The following is a 20130-nucleotide window of genomic DNA, read 5'->3' on the forward strand; positions in this document are numbered from 1 at the left end:
TGCGAAAAACTCTACATATGCAACAGAAACATTTGGAAATATGATAAGTCTTTATAAATGTAACATAGATGACACTGTACTTTTCATTTCAGAGTTGTCTTTTTTTTCCTATTAAAATTCACAGGAACTGGGACAAAATTCTAAAAATATACTATCTGTTTTTAAATCTTACTAACACACTGTTTTTAGTGCTAAGGATTTAAAAACAAAGTTTCAGAAATCATTACTTGTACTTCCAAACTACAGACTGCTAAAATACAAACAAACAACCGATCAGATACAACATAAACAGGAACTATGAGATACTGGAAGCCACAGGAAGTTTGAGCAAAATCAAATAACATTCCAAAGCAGATTCCTTGAAGATACGGTGAAATTAGCCTAATCACTAGAGTTAATCTTGACCAATTTAAACAAGAACAGACACTGCCCCGCTTTTTTTTGCCAAAAGTTGCAGGGTTGGCCTTCACCTTTTGGTTACGAGTGTGTTTTCCAGTATGCTTTGCAGCAGATAACAGCAATCGTGTCACCTGCTCAAGTCGTATGTACAAGCTGTATTTGTTCAGGCCAAGCAGTTTCAAAGAAAAGAAAATCACCCCTGAAGTCAGTCTCTTGAAGACACGACCCTTTTGTCGTTTTATTCTCCAAGATTTGGATTTTTCAGATACACATGCTCTTATCGGCTCTATTTTTAACCTGCCGCTCATATGCTCATATAGGATACTTAAAATTCTGAACATGTTTACATTATCCATCCAGCAGGCTAATGGAACTGCATACCAGACAGTCATGCATAATTCAAATCAATATCCTCAGGCTTGCAACTCTAAGTCAAAGCTGCCTTTAAATAAGCTGGGTGTGACTTTAACATGAATAAAATGTATCTAATTTTTAACCTTTATCTGACAAATTGATATATTTGCAAAGGAATGTCACAAATTTTCTTTTAAAATTAAAACAATTAGAAAATTGTGATAACTGAATATCTTTTGCAAAACACTTTTAAGGACAAAATTTAGAATGGTTCAAAAAGACTAAAAGCAAAAAGGTCAAAATAGAGAGCTGGGTCACTTTTTTTTTTTCTCCAAAGCAAACTGTACAAATATATATACAAAAACACATACTGCCAGACTATTAAGCAGTGTGGAAGGTGAAATTTAAAGATCAAGCTTTAATTGAATTGGACATAGGTGACTCCACACAGAAAATCTTACACCCAGTTAAGCATGTCTGCTAGCTTCTCTCAAAGGACCAGATCTGAATTTCCATAATAAAATAATTTTCCCTTTGAGTTTTCCTATGTGCTTTCATGAGACCTGATGTGCTGCACTGGAGTGACCAGAAGCACAGCAATTACACTAGCTAAGGATCTATTTCCAGCTTGTCAGTAGAGTGGAGGAAAAGTAATTGCAAACAAACCAACCCCCCTGCCCCCAAAAACTCACCTCAAACCAAAAGGACACAAACAAAAAAATATTACTTCAAGTTGTATAACATATCATGCTTTTCCTTTTCCCCGAGGAAAATATTCCAACAATTCCTAAAAGTTGGGGTAACTTTGTAACACAGAAGTGTTGCAAGTAGCACCTAAGAGCTTATTTTGCAAGAAAACAAATTACATATCTTTCCCTTCACACAAGCTACAGAAACAAATTCATATTGTTTAGTCAGATACTAAGTAGTCTCAATAAATAATGTACATAAAGTAGCTATGAAAATAGTTATCCTAACAATAAAATGCATTTTATTAGATAAAAATGGTAACATTATTCTTCTTGTACAAGGACAAAACATTCATTAAATAATTCCAAGAGAACACTTACAATATAGTTAAGGAATACCTATGAAATCGATATATATGCATAAGGAAAATAATCTACATTAGGTAACAAAACAAAAAAAATAGTTCAGTTACAAAAAAAATCCCTGTTGTTCTTCTTTTATCAAAGAGATGTGTTGAATGTAATGTGATCAGATTGTAAAAAAAAGGCCTAATGGTAACCTGTCCTTAACCTAGGGGGAAAAGGTACAACTAGAAGGCAAACATTAGTCTCAGATTAGAGTTAAAAATCTTTGGCTGTTAACCTTTAAAGGTAAGAAGAATGCTCCATTTATCCACACCTGCAACAGAGGAAGAACTCATAAGCCGTTCTTTTGTAATGTTCTTATGTAAAGTTCAAGGCCTGGTTGGATGGGGCCCTGGGCAACCTGATCTAGTGGGTGGCATCCCTGCCCATGGCAGGGGTTTGGAACTAGATGATCTTTAAGGTCCCTTCCAACCCAAAACAGTCTATGATTCGATTCCAAAGCTGTAATAACGACTTTAGTTCTCATATTTACGTGAACTGCTTCACTCTGATGACCAAGTAGCATGACTGTTCTCAGCAGGTAAGTAGAGTACAGAGTAAAATCCCTTTTCCCCATGCACCTAATCAATGTCTACAGAGGTTTCCGGTCTACTGTTCAATCCTGTTTCTTAGTCACTCTTTCCATGATAGAGCCATGAGATCTTTTGAGTTAGGGTTAAGACTAATGAAAACTGTACCTCCTTCTGTCTGTTCCGTGAGAGTCTTTCAGAACAAGACACATGCCCTGGTATACATGCATAAACACCAAAGTAATTGCTACCCTGTATCGCTGGATATTACCACAACACCAAGAAAAAAAGAATGCCCACTCTCAATAGCTTTTAGATATTAGTACAAGAAATACCCAGTATTCAATGTGAACTCTCAGAATCAGCAAAATCACGTGGTTCATCAAGGAAATGATCTTTTCTGCTGATACAATACTCTTGTGTTTTTATCACAAAACAGCTCAACATTTTATGAACGCAGAACATCTATTTTAAATAGGAACTATTTCAGTCACAAATACGTATGTGAACTTTTCCAAGTTAAAGACAGATCTTGATTCTTTCATAAATTCCAGATTCGAATAGATGAGAGACTTATTAAAATAATAAGTTTACAATAAAATGAAAACTTTCCTGTTATTATTAATGTATGATTTACATCATTTCAGAGATATCACATTGCTAAGGGTGACTTTCTTCAAAGCCTTCACATCAATGCAAAGGGTGGGTATTTCTTCAAAGACTTCAAAATGCTGGCAGGAGGAACCTAATTTGTGAGATTGCTTTCCTCACTTGTGCACATCAGGAAAAAAAGCCCTTTCCCATTGGCGGACAGTTTTTCCTCCCTCTTTGGAGTTGGCCTAGCTGGAAAAGGAATTTTTCTGTTGAAAATCTTATCATCATCCCCGACTGAGTTTTGTTACTAGGTTTCTTCTCTCAGAAGTAGATGACATGCATACTTTAACAGCATCTTTTTTTCCCAGCATCTCTGCTGCTAATCACAGGGTAAATTCATGGTTTCAGAATTCTCCAAATTCATTCTATCAAGCACTTTCATGTGTTTCCTTTGGTTGAAAGACTGTGCACAACTTTGATATCATCTATCTGGCTTTTAAACTCTCAAGTTCTCAATGTAAATCTGTTCTCTTCCAAACTGTATTTCCACTCAGACACAGATCTCCTTTGCACTTAAATCCCATGTTTATATCTTGCCCCCTCCATAATATTCTTCAAGAAAATTACAGTAATAATATTGAATTACACATGTACTTTCTACCTCATCTGTGAATTCTGTCCATTCTAGGACAAGAGACTTTCCTTGTCTGCTTTTCCTACAGGTAAAGAGTTGTAACCACAACATGATCATAGCCTAATACATGAATTACTTACATGAAAAGTTCCTTGCTATCAGGAACTTTTCACAAGACAAATGGTAACAGTTTCTTGGGAAGGATAAAAGATCTGAACTCTGTAAAACTGAATAAAAGACAGAGCAAGAGATAATCTTTAAATCACCTTAGTCTCTGCAATGTTCAGTTGAGTTTATTTTGGGGAAACATGCATCATAAATTCAAGTACTTAGGAGAACTATCTTCCAGTATCACAGAAGAATAATAGAGGTCTGTCATAATGCACTAGGAAGCTACTTTGGCATTTAAAATAAACCTAAAAACCCACACCAAAAAAAAATTTAACACCAAAAAAAACCCACAGAGAAGCCCCAAACCCAAAAAAGCAGCATCAGAGATCGTAAGTAGAAAGTGCTGCTAATCAAGTTAGTTCTGGACACTATTCTGCAAATCCTCAAATTACAAAAGTATCTTTTCTATGAAAGTATCCCTAAATATTCCCTTGATAGAAGCTGATACAGCTATGGATTGAATGGTCACACTCCCCAGAAGCTTCAAAACCACAAGAAATTCGCTGTCTCCAATTTTTAAGGGCTTGAAGCCAAGGAGGACTCATTCCAATTAACCAGAGGAGGCAGACACATACAATCAGGCATCAGACCTTTGTATTATTGCATCACTGCACTTTCTCCTGTACCACATGAAGATTTTTAATTACTCTTAAAATAAAAAATGTCATGGGTAGATGTCCACATAATAAAAAACAAGCATAAGGAAGCTGTATCAACTAAAAATAAAAAAAAAAAATCTCCAGAAAGTGCAACAAGAATGACATCAGTTGTTAGTACACAAGCATTATCAGGTAGGATACACGAGTATGAATATCTGGAGTATTCACAGCTGTAACATGACTTGGCCTTCAAAATACACTCTGAAGCATTTATGAAACACTGCTTCGAAGGTTTCTTAAGACTTCTCTTATATCTCTTGACTGAAGACCCTTTCAAAGTCTCTTGATGAATGTACTATTTGAAACCCTAAGTCTATCCAAAATAGCAGGACAAAAAGAGTATTTACTTTCTATTAGGTAGGAAGAAATCTCACAGGTAATCTGATAAAGATGCATCAGAAAAAAGTGGTTGGCCACCTTCTTGCTAAATACTCTTTCCAGTATTTCTAAATCATTTATTTCAAGCACATTAGAGGAAAAATAAAAGAAATAACTATTTATGATCAAGTATTCAACTAAGCTTTCCAACTTCCAGTGTGAATACCAGTGCACAGTTCTTTTTCCATGTAAGCCATTGTCTTTGCCTGTAGTTCATAACATCTGAAGTGTACAGACAGACAGACCAATTTTGAGAGAACTGTGGCCTTATTCTGCCGAACACAATACAACCATACCGAGGCCCTCACTCTATAATTTCAAAACAGTAAGTCTTCATTCACACTTGGCTTGAAAGTAGATCTACTAACATGCAAGGAATAATGATAGAAGATAAACTGGAAAATAAACTGGTTATCATGGGATTCACTGAGTAATCCATTTTTCCTCTCTCAGCCTGTTCAATGGGTTTCACCTCAGCTTGACAAGTCTGAATAAGTAGGATCCTACTTCACAGAAGGTATTTACTGAGGAAAACTTCACAGGTTGCTTTAACAAACTGGGAAGATTCACCTGTATACCAGTTTTGAGGTGCTTATGAAGGACTTTTTGGTGCTTATGTTGAAAAGATATTGAGAGAAAATCTCTACATATACTTTAATTCAGTGAGGAGACTTTTCCCAAATAGAAACTAACAAGAGAGAAGGAAAAGGCAAAAAGCTGCCTAAAGAATTAGATCCAAGAGATTCCAGAAGAACAGTCACCTTCATGTGCAAAGATTGACACTGAGGAACAAGGCAAACATATGTCCACAGACACATCAACATAAAGTGCCAAAAGCCTAGAGAAGAATAGAAGAGGAGAAGATAAACTACAAAAATAACATCATATTCTACCTTCACAATATGGAAATGATGGATAAAATCCAGTAGCATATGTCTGCTAGAGCAGCAGATTCTCATTTAAGAGAACTTATGTTTTCTCACTGCAGTCTTTTAGTGCTTCCATATGTTTCAAAAAAACCTTGCGAAATGTAAGGCACTTGGGCCAATCCCAGAAATAGAGCCTCTGAACAAACATGTCTTCAGTCATGGGGCTTTACCAATTGAGAAGTTAGAAAAAGACTTTAAAATAGGCTGGAGATGGAACCTGTGGTTGTAATAGAACTGGTAAACTATAGCTAAATAAAGTACATCTAAGTGTGCTAAGTCAGCAAGTGAGTTTACTCCTTTTTTCCATCATGATGCCACTTACTTTGTCTCAAATTAGGATCAATCCCTCTTGCTTGCTCCCTAATCCGGAATTTTGCACAGCTGTTAAAGAGGTAATTTGGGCAAGACATGCTTTAAGAGTATCACAAATCAACTATGAAAAAATCCAAACTGCTTTCTTCCCCTCTTCTACCTTTCTCATCTCAAGGGATTAAGAGAATCTTGATTTCAAAACCAAAGGACCATCTATAGTTTTTGACATCTGCCTGCAAAACTGTAATTCAATACATTTACCTGAACATTTCTAAGTTTAAAAACTTAAATATTTAGGAATTTAGGGAACCATCTCTTTAAAGAAAACATCTTGTACTTGCCTATGAGGCTTAGAGAGATAAGAAAGATACAACGACTTCTCAGTGTAATGCTTGGTTAAAGCTGAGGAAGTAGCCACTACTGGAAACAAAGAAGCTAGTTTAATATCATATTTTACATTTTAAGAAAGCATGGTCCATTTAAGATCACAACATAGATATTAAAAAATATTTCCAAATACGAAGTACAAAGAATAATGCCAATGTGAAACATAAAATTTTTACACTTCCTTATTTAAATCCCTATTTGAAATTATAAACTCTTGGTTAGCAAAAATATCTCATGGTGGGTTTTTCCTTATTTTTGTTCTATATTTTCTGAAACAGACATGTAATATCACAGCCTATCTTAGTCCCCTCTTCCAAAACATTACAAATAGTTGGAGTACATAAAGGCAATACTACATATTCAACATATTGAAATGGTAGGAAATAATATAAGAAGTAGGATACTTGTTATAAAAACCTAAAATGAAGTTTTATCAGGATGTGTGTGAGGAAAAAGGAAAAGAGGTCACTTCAGGAAGTGACCATAATATCCATACTTTATTGGATAATATTAGAAATAACACAAATACTACTACTGGCAAAATTAAAATTTCGAACTTTGAGCTGACCCTGGAATTCTGGACCCAAGTACAGAGATTAAGTCCACATACACTGTAGTTATACAGGTTTCTCTTTTCGGTGATTAAGTTTTTGGTCATTTGTGCAAGAGCTGAAAATTTCAGGTGCAAACCTCTACCATTTTCCTTTTAATGATGACATCTGTCATCCACTTGATTTTCTAATGAATTAGATTTTCCTTTAGCGATATTATGGAATTAAGCCTGCCCATGAGAACCTCACTGCAAAAGTTACATATTTACAGTAGCTTTGAGTGTGTAGAAATATTTGCATCTAAGGACAATAGTAATTTACTTTTCATTTTAAGTACGCACTATAAATTATTAAAATCTAAATGTATCAAATGTGCAATACAAATATATAAAGTAGATCAGACACTGGTCATAAGCAGGTATTTGTGAATGAAAATTTAAAACCTTAAATTTCACAGAATTAACTAAAGTGCTGCTAGAACATTCCATCATCAAAATAACTACCGAAACCCACAGAATATATTGCTTTCTTCATTCAACTATTACAAACATGATACAAAATGCCGTGCGAGTTCTATATAAATACGTTGAAAAGAAAGATTAATATGGCCATCTAGAGGAGAAAAGAATGATATGAAAACACAGCACACACATTTTCAGGCTTTGGAATATAACATTTTTAGAGGCATGAAGCCAGAAAATGGATGTAATAAACTAATTATGTAATTGATAATAAGTGAACCTTAAAATAATGTGATCAGACATTTTGAAGGTCTTAGTGATGCAAACATATTAATATTATACATGTTTTTAGCAAATCTAATGGGGTGTATTAATAAAGACAAGATCATATTTTTGTCTTGTTAAATTTTGTGTGTGCAGACTTAGACACATCTAAAGAAGTTTAAACAGTGAAGACAGAAGTTCAGAGTAAACAGTTATTAGTAAAACTGTTTATTGACTCCCTTGAAAACACACAGCTCACTACTGCAAGATACAACACGTGATAGATATTAACTGCTGAAGAGAAAATTCAGCAGAGAAAAACAGTTTTCTGAAAGTGAAATATTTGCATTGCTCTACCTCTGACAGAATTCACAGAATCATGGAATGGTTTGGGTTGGAGGGGACCTTATGGACCATTCCAACTCCCCTGCATGGGCAGGGACATCTTCCACTAGACCAGGTTACTCAGAGCCCCATCCAACCTGCCCTTGAATGCTTTCAGCTTCTCTGGACAACCTGTTCCAGTGCCTCACCATCCTCGCAGTAAAGAATTCCTCTCTAATATCTATTCTAAATCTACCTTCCTTCCGTTTAAGACCATTCCACCTTGTCCTTAATCTTAATGATCAGGGGCTGGTTTACTAGCAAGGAGCAGGAGGAAAACAGAGATGAGACAAAAACGAATTCTGTCCTCTCATCACTTCACTGTAACATTATCAAGTCCTGTTTAACATATGGACTAATCAGTGCCATAAGAGGGAAATACAGCCAAAATGCTAAAGACTTAGAAGTAGAAATGGTAAAGTACATATGAAAAAACAGAAGCACATGAAGTCAAATGGAGTGACAACTTTTTCTCATATGAAATAAAGTACATAGGAAGACATAGCTTGCTCATCTTCCACTACAAAGAATCAAGAAATGGTTCTATTACCTGTCTTTACATTTCCTATAAAAATAATTTAAGTCATGAAAACCAAGTATTTAATGAAATTATTTTCCAAATTTAAGGAAAACAGTAAAGCTTTACACCTAGTTACACTGAAACATCTGGAATGTTGATGCTCCCCCCCCTTGGAATCAGAGATTTTTAATGTCATCTGTTCAGTGGACTGTTCCTCTGAACACATATGAACTGTTTGGTAGCAATAGCCAGTCCCTCATTTATTTAAGACTGTAAACTTTCTTCATGAGGTTTTCAGCTTTCTCTTTTCATCAAAGTTCTAGGTTTGGCAGCTTTCCCTCTGTAATGATCATAACATAACAAGGGACATTCTGCCTTTTCCTCTATTCTAAAACATTTTAATCATTGTGCAAAGATTCTTTCTTTTTCATTTGAAATAATTTAGGAGGAGTGTGAAAAAGTACTAACACTATTCTAGTGTGCCACCTTCAGGTCACTGAAAAGTGAAAACCACCAGGTTGTTAATCTGTTGTCATGTCCAATACTAACCTTTTTTTTTTAATAATATTAAACATAATTTTGTTGAGATTAATACATTCCAAAAATGAGACAATCACTCCAATTTGCAAGCATCTTGCCAAACACTTTAGAATGACTGCAGGTTGTCAAATAAATAACACTGCTGACTCTCCACTTCTTGTAAAATGTGGAAAGAGAATGATGTCATAAGCAGCAGCAAAAGCAAAATAGTCACTATTAAAGATTTATGCAAGTAGAAGTATGTGGTTAAAATTTTCAAATTTTCTAAGTTACAATGTTTTGACAGTTTTTGCTTTAAAAGGGTTTTTTTCCAAACCCTGAATATGTCTGCATATATATAAATGGGGTTTATATCCAGCTTGCTCCCCGAATGAAAGAGCACTGAGAAGGAATAGCACCTGGTGACAGACTTCTTTAGCAATAGAAGAATAACAAAAAAGGAACAGAGGAGAAACAATTGTAACTTTCCTGATGCAAAACTTGGACTTGCCAACAAGGTTATTTTGTCTTAGATTGTAAAAATGATATAGATTTCTAGACTGGAATTTTCATTCCCCAGAAGAGGATAAAAATCAGTGACTGTGAATCCTGATGACCTAAGAGAATGATAAAGAAGACAATTACAAAAAAGAAATAAAATACAACCAAAAGAAAAAATTAGATACAGGCTAGCACGATGTCTTTGAAGCTTAAATGTTACAGGGTCAAAGTAAAAAGCTCAGATGAACTGAGGACTTTTCACTGAGAAGATGAACTGAGGTGGATAAAAAAACTGAGCAACGATGAAATAGAAAGACAAATGTCATGACTATGACTATTTCAACAACCAGCCTCGGTGGTTTGAAAAGAAACAAATACATTATTTGGATATGTGAAAGTAGTCTTCTTGTATAATTTGTACTATTTGCTGAAAAATACCATAATTTTTCCCTCTCCTGTTAATATACATCATCACTTTTTCCCAACAGTGACACAAGCCGTATAAAAAATTAGTATCTCGTCTTTCATGTTTCCCCAACTAACACTGCTGAGAGATCTCAGTAGATATAAAACCCAAACATGATACTTTTATTATCCCTCTTCCTTGTCCTTCTCCATCATGGTGTCCAAGGATCAGTTCTTACCACTTGATCTCACCTCTGCATCTCCTTCACTATTTGCTGGAACTCAGCCTTCCTACAATCTAACAGCAAAGGAAAGAATCGAATTTTCTCATGATCAAAAACGAATTCTCTTACTCTGTAACTGAATTCAACTATGGCTTTCATGTGCTTTGGGTCTTAGCTTGGGATCATGAATGATCATACACTAATTAAAAACTTCAATGGCAAACAGACTTTTATATAATTTAATTACATTACACAGTAGAAAATATTTTTTTTCAAGCACTTCTGGACTATATAGAACATTTAAGGACAGATATCTTTTAATTACATGTATCCATGCTTATTAGAAAACATCAAACACCAAAAAACTTCTGCATTTTAATGTACTAAAGGGAGACCAACAAATATCTTACTATAGCACAGTACCTGTATTAGAATCTGACTTTTATCTAACTTCCACAAGAGCTCACTTTTCACACTCGAAACTGGCTACAGACACAATTCTCACATACAGCTATTTTCAAATACAAAAAGCATATTGACAAAATACTGACAGCAGAATTCTCAGCCTCTAGGTCAAGTTGTCACCCTGACTTAAAATCAAAAAATATACAGCACATAAGAGAATATCCATTGTTTACATCCAACTTTCAGCATCATGAAAAAAATACATTAATCTAATCTTTGTAGTAATTTCTTTCAAGAGAAGAAAACATACAGAACATTCCAGTAATGCACACTGCAATGACCATATGCACCATAGCCAATAATCTATTCCATTTACTTTGCTGTTATAACAGCTTATCAAGAGAGGAATAACATGTCTCCTTTGTATTTATAATACCACAAATTCAACAAGAGTTGCCATGCTTCCTTCCTAAATCAAACCAGTTTAAATTTCCCCCAAAATTAAATTTAAAGAAACTTAATATAACAAGGTATTATATCATTTGCAGTATTTCTGAAAGAATGCACACAAGTCTGTGCCTTTTTTTTTTTTGAGCATGCACAAATATAAAAGGTGTCTGGATATTTCTTGCAGATCTTGACTATTTTCTAGTCAAGCTGCTCTCGTCTAGGACTTACTTATCCAGAACACAATTCTGAAATTTGGAGTAAAAGGAAGGCTTTTAAATCACTCTTACCTTCATCTATTGAGGCTTCACTACTGTATCCATCATATTCTGCAGACAGGGGACTATATTTTTGTCTGGTTTCCCATATATAGTTTTTTTGCTGTCTGCCATCCACCACTGGCAGCCTGGAACTCTGGGTTCTAGACAAGGCCTCATGATATTTACCCAGTGCTTCATCTTCACTCTCAGATGATGAACCATGCTGGTCTTTACTCATATAAGAATTGTCTGTTTGAATAAAATAAAGCAAATCGACTACAGCTCAAAATAGAATACAAGAAAATAACCATAAAAGGTTATCACTGAAGATATTTAAGATATTTCATTAAGAAATTTTCATTAAAATTTCTGTAATATTTTAAAAATATTTTATTGTAATTATAACCATTATGTGATTTTGTAACTGGTGAGAGCTATTTTCATTTTCTAGAAAACCTGAAAGATCATTAAGCCCCAAATACCATTCTAATACTTATTCAACAGAAAACTGATCGATTCTTGTAAGGCAGCACGCACTGACATTCTTGAAACCCTTCATTAGGTAGGAAAATGCATTTGGATACCTAATATACAAAAAGGCAGCTCCTGATCCTACATTCCCAGCTGATCCTTGCTGTGAGCATGTAGCATAGCATAGAAATGAAACTGATTTGCCAAGAGAAGCCTACAAAAAAATCATCTTGGGATATTTATGCCAGTAGTGCTTAAACTCATAATAACAAATGGGAAAGAAAATGCTAGTGAAAGATGTTTGCATGCACAATTTTATTTAACTTTAAATAAACAGCCTCTTGTTCAATAACTGAAATTAATGCAGATTCTCACTACAGACATCTGGCAACGGCAAAAATTACATGGAAAAAAATCTATCTAGTCAATTCTTTTATGTCAGCTCTTCATAGTGCCCACTCCTGTGGCTAACGTTTTCCAACTACATCTCAAGCATGACTTCCTCCCACAAATCAAAGATTCAGCTGCATATTTATCTCTGTAGAAGGAAAGTTTCCTCCTCCCTCTTCCAAACTTCAGATGGATTCCACCCAAATTTAACATGCTTTGCACAGGTTCTGTAAATCTCAGACTCCAATAAGCATTAAGAGATTTCGTGTAAACTCAGTAAAGGTCAGCATGACCACTACTCAGTGAGCAAGCCTACAGCATATGATTTGCCAGCGAAGTTCCATTACTAGAAGAGCTTTGAGACACCCAAAATGTTGTTTTTCAGCTCCTGATTCTGTGAGGGAATGTTCTCTAACATGCTGTCCAGTCATACTCAACTGCTTCTCCCCTCCCTGCTTTTAAGACCTCTTCCCAGTCCCTGTCCTTAGCTCTAGTTCTGCATTTCCACTCCCATTAGTCTCTGCCTTCACACCCAGTCAGTCTCACTCCTTTGGCTGAGTATTCCTACTAAAGGAAGGATTCAGATTACTCAAAATGCAGCCATTTAAAATTAAAGTAACTCAACGTATTTCAATCATATAGGCCTCTTCTACAGTCAAGTGTTTGCCTAACAACAGAGGTCCATCCTTCCTACTTTTAGGTAAGCCTCTAGAGCATATGAATAAAACCACTTCCCATCAAGGTCTTTTTCTCCCTGGTACTCATACAAAAAAACCTATGCTACAAGTTTAGGTAAGACATCTTTTAGAAAGTTACATTTATACGAGTAAGTTCCTGCTTTCCAGCCCCATTGTTGTCACCCATCCTACTTCAAATCCCAATCTACTGCATGCATCACATTATATTTGTTCAGGAAGTTTCTGTCCTCACAAAGGACACATTTATTCTCAATTTTTCTGTTCAAACTTCCACTGTCCCTCAGCAACCACAAACATTAAAGGCACGATAAGACCTGCTCTATTCCTCAACTCCTAAAATGAAGCATATGAGTGCAAATGGGATGGTCAGTGAATTTAACAAGCAAAGTATAAGAAGTGTTTACCATGTCTTTTCAAAAAGCAAACTTTCCAAAAATTTACAACTTCATCAAACTTTGGGGTTTTTTTTCATAAAAGAACATGGGCCTCTCTGACACAGGAAAAGTGCTCTCCCACATTTCAAGTACAAATTCCAATATACAAAGGTGCCAAAATATCTTAGTAAAGCTGATGTGAAATCTACTTATTTTGTTGCACAAATACCCAGCATGTTTTTCCCATAATATATTTTTGGAAACAGCTGAAGATTTTAAAGTATAACTTGAGGGGGAAAAAAGAAGAAAAACAAAACAAAACAAAAACCTAACGTGATCTCCAACAGAAATAATGCCTAATTTCATCACAGATTTTTCAAATTTAGCACACAATTTTAGGGAACTGAAAATAAGGTCTTGAAATGGAAAAAGTCAGAAAACCTTAACTGGATATGGTGCTACAGGTCTACATGCAATGTGTACATAATCTTAATTTAGTATTTACAGGAAAAATAGTGCCTTAATAGACTGCTAATGAGCAACTAGGTCTTTCAAGTCTAGGCTATCAATTTTAAACCAAGTCTAACAGATATGGTTCTTCCCATTTCATGGATGTCTATAAAGCAAGTTCAATTTCACTGATCACTTATTGAAAATATCACACCAAGCAGGATCTATTCTGGCTAACACATTCAGTGCAAGAGGCTGCCCAGAAAAGCCTCTGCTGGTACACAGAGTAAAATTTTATATCTCATACAGCCCTCGATAGGCTAAAACCTGTCAACTTGGAAACTTCTGCAGATTTCCACAACTATAATTAAAGCAGAGCATACAAGGACTAAAATATAGTGCCAGACAACAGTATTAGATGTATCCTTTAGCATTGCAAGAAATGTATTCACAAATATGAAATTAGGTTCACTAATCAGCCTGCATAAAGAATGGAATAGTATAAAGCATGATAGCAACATGTTTTAAAGAAGAGTAGAAAGTTATGTCTCTAATAATACACTGACTTTTGTAAGCATCCAGAAGTTCTCAGGGATACCAATTATTTTTTTCTCCAGTTCCTAGCATAAAAGACTGAGAATGTGTACTATTATAAGTCAGGAAGCAAGACCTCTTCAGAGGACTTAAAAACCTCACTAAAGTTAAAACATAAGCTATCGATGCAAACACTTTTTAAAATTAACAATGCTAATCTGTTTCAGATTCTTGGGAAAAAATAGCTTCCTGTACATTAAAAAAAAAAAAAAATCTCAGGGTTTTATGCCTCTCCTTGCCACTTCTTGTTTGACTTTCATATCTTAGTAGGAAACTTGCCTAAGAGAATTCATGTTCTTATTAAAAATTTTGCTTTATTTGGCTAACACGGGTCATGAGTAATTAGTACACTATTGAAATCTATTAATTTGCTTATTATGGGACCTAAAATGCCATTTTTGAGAGAGAATATAGTTTACAAATATAGCATTACATAAAGAAATAATAGATAAGATCATAGTTATCATACAAACATGGAAAACACCTCCTAAACCAAATTAAAAAAAACCAACCAAACAAAACCCAAACCAAACCAAAACCCAAGAAAGCAGATAACTGAAGTTTTCAGATAAGGGAAAACACACACACTGAAGAAAAAAAATGTGTTTCTATTATGAAAGCATTCATTTCTCTGCAGAAACAGCACCTGTGGAAAAGCCTGTGTTGCTTTCTAAAACTTTCCTAGGCAGCTTGCAAAACAACTGTGTAAAACTGCAAGATTTTAATTCTTACTTTTACTTCAACTGTTATTGCAATCCCTTTATCCTGTTGTTTAAGACTAGATGTTAAAGACGGCACACACAGTATTCATATCAACAACACGCAGGTTTTCTTTGAAGACTACAACTTTAAGACAAGCCTCATTCACTTTTTCTATACTTAAAATCACTTAATAGCCATTTCTCATTGAGTCTTGCGTCTTGAAATCATAATCTTACACATCCCAGAAATATTCTGAAGATCTACTGTAATGTAAATGCAAGAGAAGTTATTTCTTTTATCATCTTAGCACATTTTATGCAATGCTTTTAAAATAAACAAAATGAAAACGACATTCCAGAACAAGTATTAATTAATTAATTCATAGTTTTTAACAGAAATCACACAAGGCACTGCAGAGAAGGTAAGAAAAACCATGTAGAAAAGAAATTAAAGTTAGAACATAGGAAAGCCATTTATTAATCAATTCCTTTAAGTAATAGTTTCAAAAGTAATTAACTTTCAAGAAATATCAACATCAGTAGAGAATGAAGCACTGAAAAAACAAACCTACTTTCATCCACAGGCAAACACTATTATTAAATGTGTACATTATGTGAAAAAAGAAGGAATTATCATAAGTTTCAGGAAAGGTTGAAGAATACAGTTTGCTAATGGACTCCTCACCTTTTCCTGCTGTCTTCTTATTACATAGCTCTCTCTCTAATTTCTTTGAGTTTTTCTTTTTACCATCATTTGCAATTGTAGTTGACATGTCTTCATCCTTTGAGGTGAATTTTCCTTTTCTATCAAAAAGGGCTTCTGATTTCTTTTCTTCGATTTCATTAAGGCAATTGGGATCATTGTGCATCTTCTTCAAGCTGGAGCCTGATAATTTTTGCTTCTGTACTTCAACAAGTTTTGTTTCTAAATCTTGGGGAACATTCATGCTATGCACTTGATCAGAATCCTTAAAATCAACTCCAGGTGACCGTGGTTTGATTTTTCTACGCAAGTGATTCTTAGAATTATCTGATACTGCATATAGACAATTATCTTGCTCCTCAATAGATTGCTCCGTGGTAAATTTATTACTTTTCAGGTGACTATCCTTCAAGAACTTATCATTTACAATACACTCATTTCCCCCTACTGCTTCCCTTTTAAAAGGTCCTCCTACAGACTTCAAAACCTGAGGTACTTCTGTATAACTGGATGGATTATCATTATCTGTGCCTTTCAACTGGCTCTGGTTTTTGTCCAAGACATGGTCAGATACTCCAACTTGACTTGTACCTTTTTTTACAAAATCTAATGAATTAGAATAATGAGTCTCTTTGTGTTCTGCAACACCTCTCTTCACTTCCATGCTAATTTCCTGAGAATGAGTTAATGGTGGTGTATGTTCCCGTCTCCCCTCCACAAGTTTATCGTTCTGCATTTTGGAGCTCTCATCTTCTGCACGAAGGCCATTTATCATGCTGGTTACTTGTTCTGTTACTGAGTCAGCTACAGTGTAGCTGACCTCTCCAACAACACTTGCCAGATCATCCACAGCACTGCTAAGCGTGTCCACCAGGGAAGACACAGAGGGGAGGCTCAGATTTTGGTGAAGGTTTTTGAAAAACGCCATTTGTCCAGCCTATTCAGCAACAATTTTTAATAATGAAAGGTCCTCTGCTTCACAAACAGATCATCTCTGTTTCTCCAAGTTCAATTTCAGAGCTATTTGTTTTTGCTATCTCAAAAATCAATATATTTACCAGGGGAAGTTGCAGCTTTCCTCTTTCCATTCAATGTGAATTGAAAATAATGAGAAAACAGCTAAGTAAATACTTTGAAATGAGGCCACAATCAACCAGCAAAACCATAGTCTTTCATCAACTGCAGCACCAACTAGCCATAAAAAAATTCATTATTTTCAAAAACCAGACAACTGTGTGAGTTGGAATTTTTTTTTTTTATCCTAACCTGCAAAGAAGAAGTTGTGAGTTAAATTGTGTCCTTTCATCAATGTCACACTGAAACAAATTTTTAACACAACATAACCAACACAACACACATCATGGAGACTTCTTCACCCCAAAACATCTGCTGCCTTTAAAATAAGGTAAGGTATTTTGGAACATGAAGATTTGGTTTGTAGCAAAAAAGAAAGTTAACATGACAGACTTAATTTCAAGGGGAAGAAATTTTTTTGTCTCCAAGAAAATTGAAAACAAAAATTTAGCTCCATATTTTAAGAGGTAGAGGGGAAGAAGACCTCTCCAATTTCCCATTCTCTTCCCTGGGGCCTTTCTCCTTCTCTCACATCAGCTGACAAAGCCTGTTCAATTTCCATGGCACAAAAGTAGAAAGGGGTTGTTTTACTAACCCCAAAATGTTTTTCAAGGTCTAAGTTTCTTTGTCACGCATGATCACTAAAGACCTTGTTGTATTAAAAGTATTCAGTAATTTGCCAGTCAGAGATGTTTCTAATGTTTTAGTTCTTTAAAATTACTTTCCAGGTGAAAAATGCAAGACCTCCAAAAGTTTGGTGAAGGATTTTAATAAGCTGAGTGAAAACCCAATAATCCATTCACAAATTTACTTGAAAGGATTTAATTTTACACAATTATGGAATGTTTAAAATGAGTTCAAGAGTATTCTCAGAGTGCAAGAGAAGTATCTTCCCATAAGTAAAGGTCAACTCTTTGGTTATACAGCTGTTGAATTTCTGTAGCTCGTGGACACAAAGGTTTGTTCCTTTCCAAGTATTGCACAGTCAGAGGAAAAGTCAATGCTGTTGTGTTGTTACATCCTTGTAAAAATGTGCATTTTTATAATTAAGTTTAGTACACTGTATGTCAAATACTTACAAAGTTTATCTTGTGAATTCTTTCTTGTAGTGTATCCTGAATCGAGATCTGGGAAACCACTAACGTTTTCAAAACACATCTTCTTATTAATATATAGGAAAAGTAGCAACATGAGAATAATGAACACCCCAACTGCAGACAGGAATCCAATTGCTTCAGGAGATACTAAAAGAAACAGAAAAAAACACATTTTTCAAAATCTTGTAAAAGTTTATAAAGTTGTAACAGTACCAGAATTGATCATTATTAAATACCTGTAAAGTTGCAAATATATATGCGAGATATAACTAAAAAAACACCATTTAAATTTGAGTTAATGTTTAGTCATCTTTTCAAAGAACAGAAAAGCATCTGGTCCTAATCTAAGCGAGGACTGACCCTTTGAGGAAGCGGTTCTGCCAGAGTACTGGACCCCATAACAAGACAGAAAAATGGGGAGATTACCAGAAGACGTCAAGGCTGATGGTTTCTGATGGAAGGTCTGACAGAGTGAGCACTGGAAGGGAGCTAGCAGCAAGCCCTCTGGAAGGGAGTTAACAGCAAGCCCTCTTCCTGGAATGGGATGGAGGTTTGGCTACCTGGGCTCAAGGACAACTCTGAGATAGTGTTACTGGGGAGGGACTGAGGTCTTGCTTTGTCAGCCTGTTATGCTCAGCACCTGGCTCCTCTTCCCTTAGGGACCAGCTGGCCTGCGCTGCTCCCTGATAACCAGGATACCGTGTGAGCAAAGAAAGGAATGAGAAAAAGCATGTATGTTCACTTGCATATGAACCAGAAAGAGCTATGTGGAATAGAGATAAAGCACACTTAATCAAAACCAGGTAGAAGTAAAAGAGACCAAAGGAGACTGACGTGTCTTAGCAACCATGTAAAATAAAGAATATGTAATTGCTATTGAGCAGGTAACTGAAAGGGAGTATTGGTGATATTTGACAGGGGTAGAAGCTTACAAGTCCATCAGTATCTAACAACATCAATAAGACCATTTAAGGCCAAGATTATCAAGGAAAGGGTTTTAGAAATATGAAATCTGCAAGTGGATGTAGCAAATTGGAGCAATAGGGAAAGAGCAATTAAGGGGCAGCTTGTTTATTTGAAAGTAGAGTGGGTAGAGTAAGGTATATAGAAGGGTAGGAAAAACAAGTGTCTAGAAATCTAAGAGGTAAAGAACAACTCATAAAGGCAGTACAAGTACAAAAGTGGGCAGATCTTTTGAAAGGCATGCAGATGCCCACAGACTCTAATTAAGCTGAGCTGCTTCATTAATAAAGGGTCAGAGGGAAGACTCATGGGAAACCCAGTGGACTCTCCACAGGGTCTACATCCAAAACACTCCAAGTGAGAAGTTAAAAGGGTGACAGAATTGTAAAGTTGTTACTGACTGGGGTGGGAGGTTAAAGTGAAGGTTATAGAACTGTAATTCCAAAATAATACAGTGCGACTGATAAGAAAAAAGTGTTAGAACTCAATAATTACATGCAATTAACAATGGTATAAAGCATTATAAAACTGTGATACCTAGTGGATTGCTGATTAATTATCTGTTAACTGGTTTATTAGTAGTGATCAATTAAGAAGCATTATAGCCTCAGTTATGTCTCAAACCTACATTCTAAAGAGAGAGAGTAAGGTCTTGAGGTAACAGACACCTTAACACTTAAGAGTGGTTTTTGTCACCGCAACACACAGACGTGTATCTTTCAGGATTGAACCCAACTGCATTCATTGGGATGAAAGCTAGGATTTCACATACCCCTTTATTCCTGCTGATTTTGCTAGACTCTCTACTCACCACCATAAATCACATTCGTGATTTTTTTTCTATTTATTAAAGATTTACAAAGATTTATCAGATTTATGAATTCTGTTTGCCAAGATTTTGGCACTTCACTTTAGGACTATAATGCTGCATGGCAACATTTTCCACTGTGTAAAAAAGAGTAGGATTACAGAAAAGTTGGCAACACACCCTGCATTCTCAGAGATGCAATACAAAAGAACAAGAGGCAAGAGTCTGAAATAACTACAAGAGAAATTCCAGTTGGAGGGGGGAAAAATCCAGAATAAGAGGGATTTATCACTGGAACAGATTGCCTAGATCAGTTATAGAATCCAACTTTAACGTTACCCCTGTTTTGAGGAGGGGCCTGAACTTCAAATTACTTTCCCAGGAGCCTTCCAAATTAAATCATTCTCTGATTCGACATATGCCCT

General features: G+C 35.4%; 1 protein-coding gene across 5 annotated transcripts in view; it reads right to left on the reverse strand.

Annotated features, from left to right (window-relative positions):
- The window catches only part of SYT14 (synaptotagmin 14), a 70674-nt gene that overhangs the window by 38122 nt on the left and 12422 nt on the right, over positions 1-20130 (reverse strand). For 2 of the 5 annotated variants that reach the window (XM_018085085.2, XM_008932916.3), the window contains exons 2-3: positions 17917-18081; positions 11413-11631 (exon numbers count right to left, since the gene is read on the reverse strand). In XM_018085085.2, the coding sequence (XP_017940574.1) occupies positions 11413-11631; positions 17917-18028 (331 nt within the window). In that variant the 5' untranslated portion in view covers positions 18029-18081. Of the gene's footprint in view, positions 1-11412; positions 11632-15745; positions 17030-17916; positions 18082-20130 lie in introns of those variants that run through there. The other 3 variants (XM_018085084.3, XM_018085086.2, XM_029965036.1) reach the window with 3 other exon arrangements.

The sequence above is a fragment of the Manacus vitellinus genome, unplaced genomic scaffold (assembly GCF_001715985.3).
Source record: "Manacus vitellinus isolate BGI_N305 unplaced genomic scaffold, ASM171598v3 scaffold_8_pilon, whole genome shotgun sequence".
NCBI lineage: Eukaryota > Metazoa > Chordata > Aves > Passeriformes > Pipridae > Manacus > Manacus vitellinus.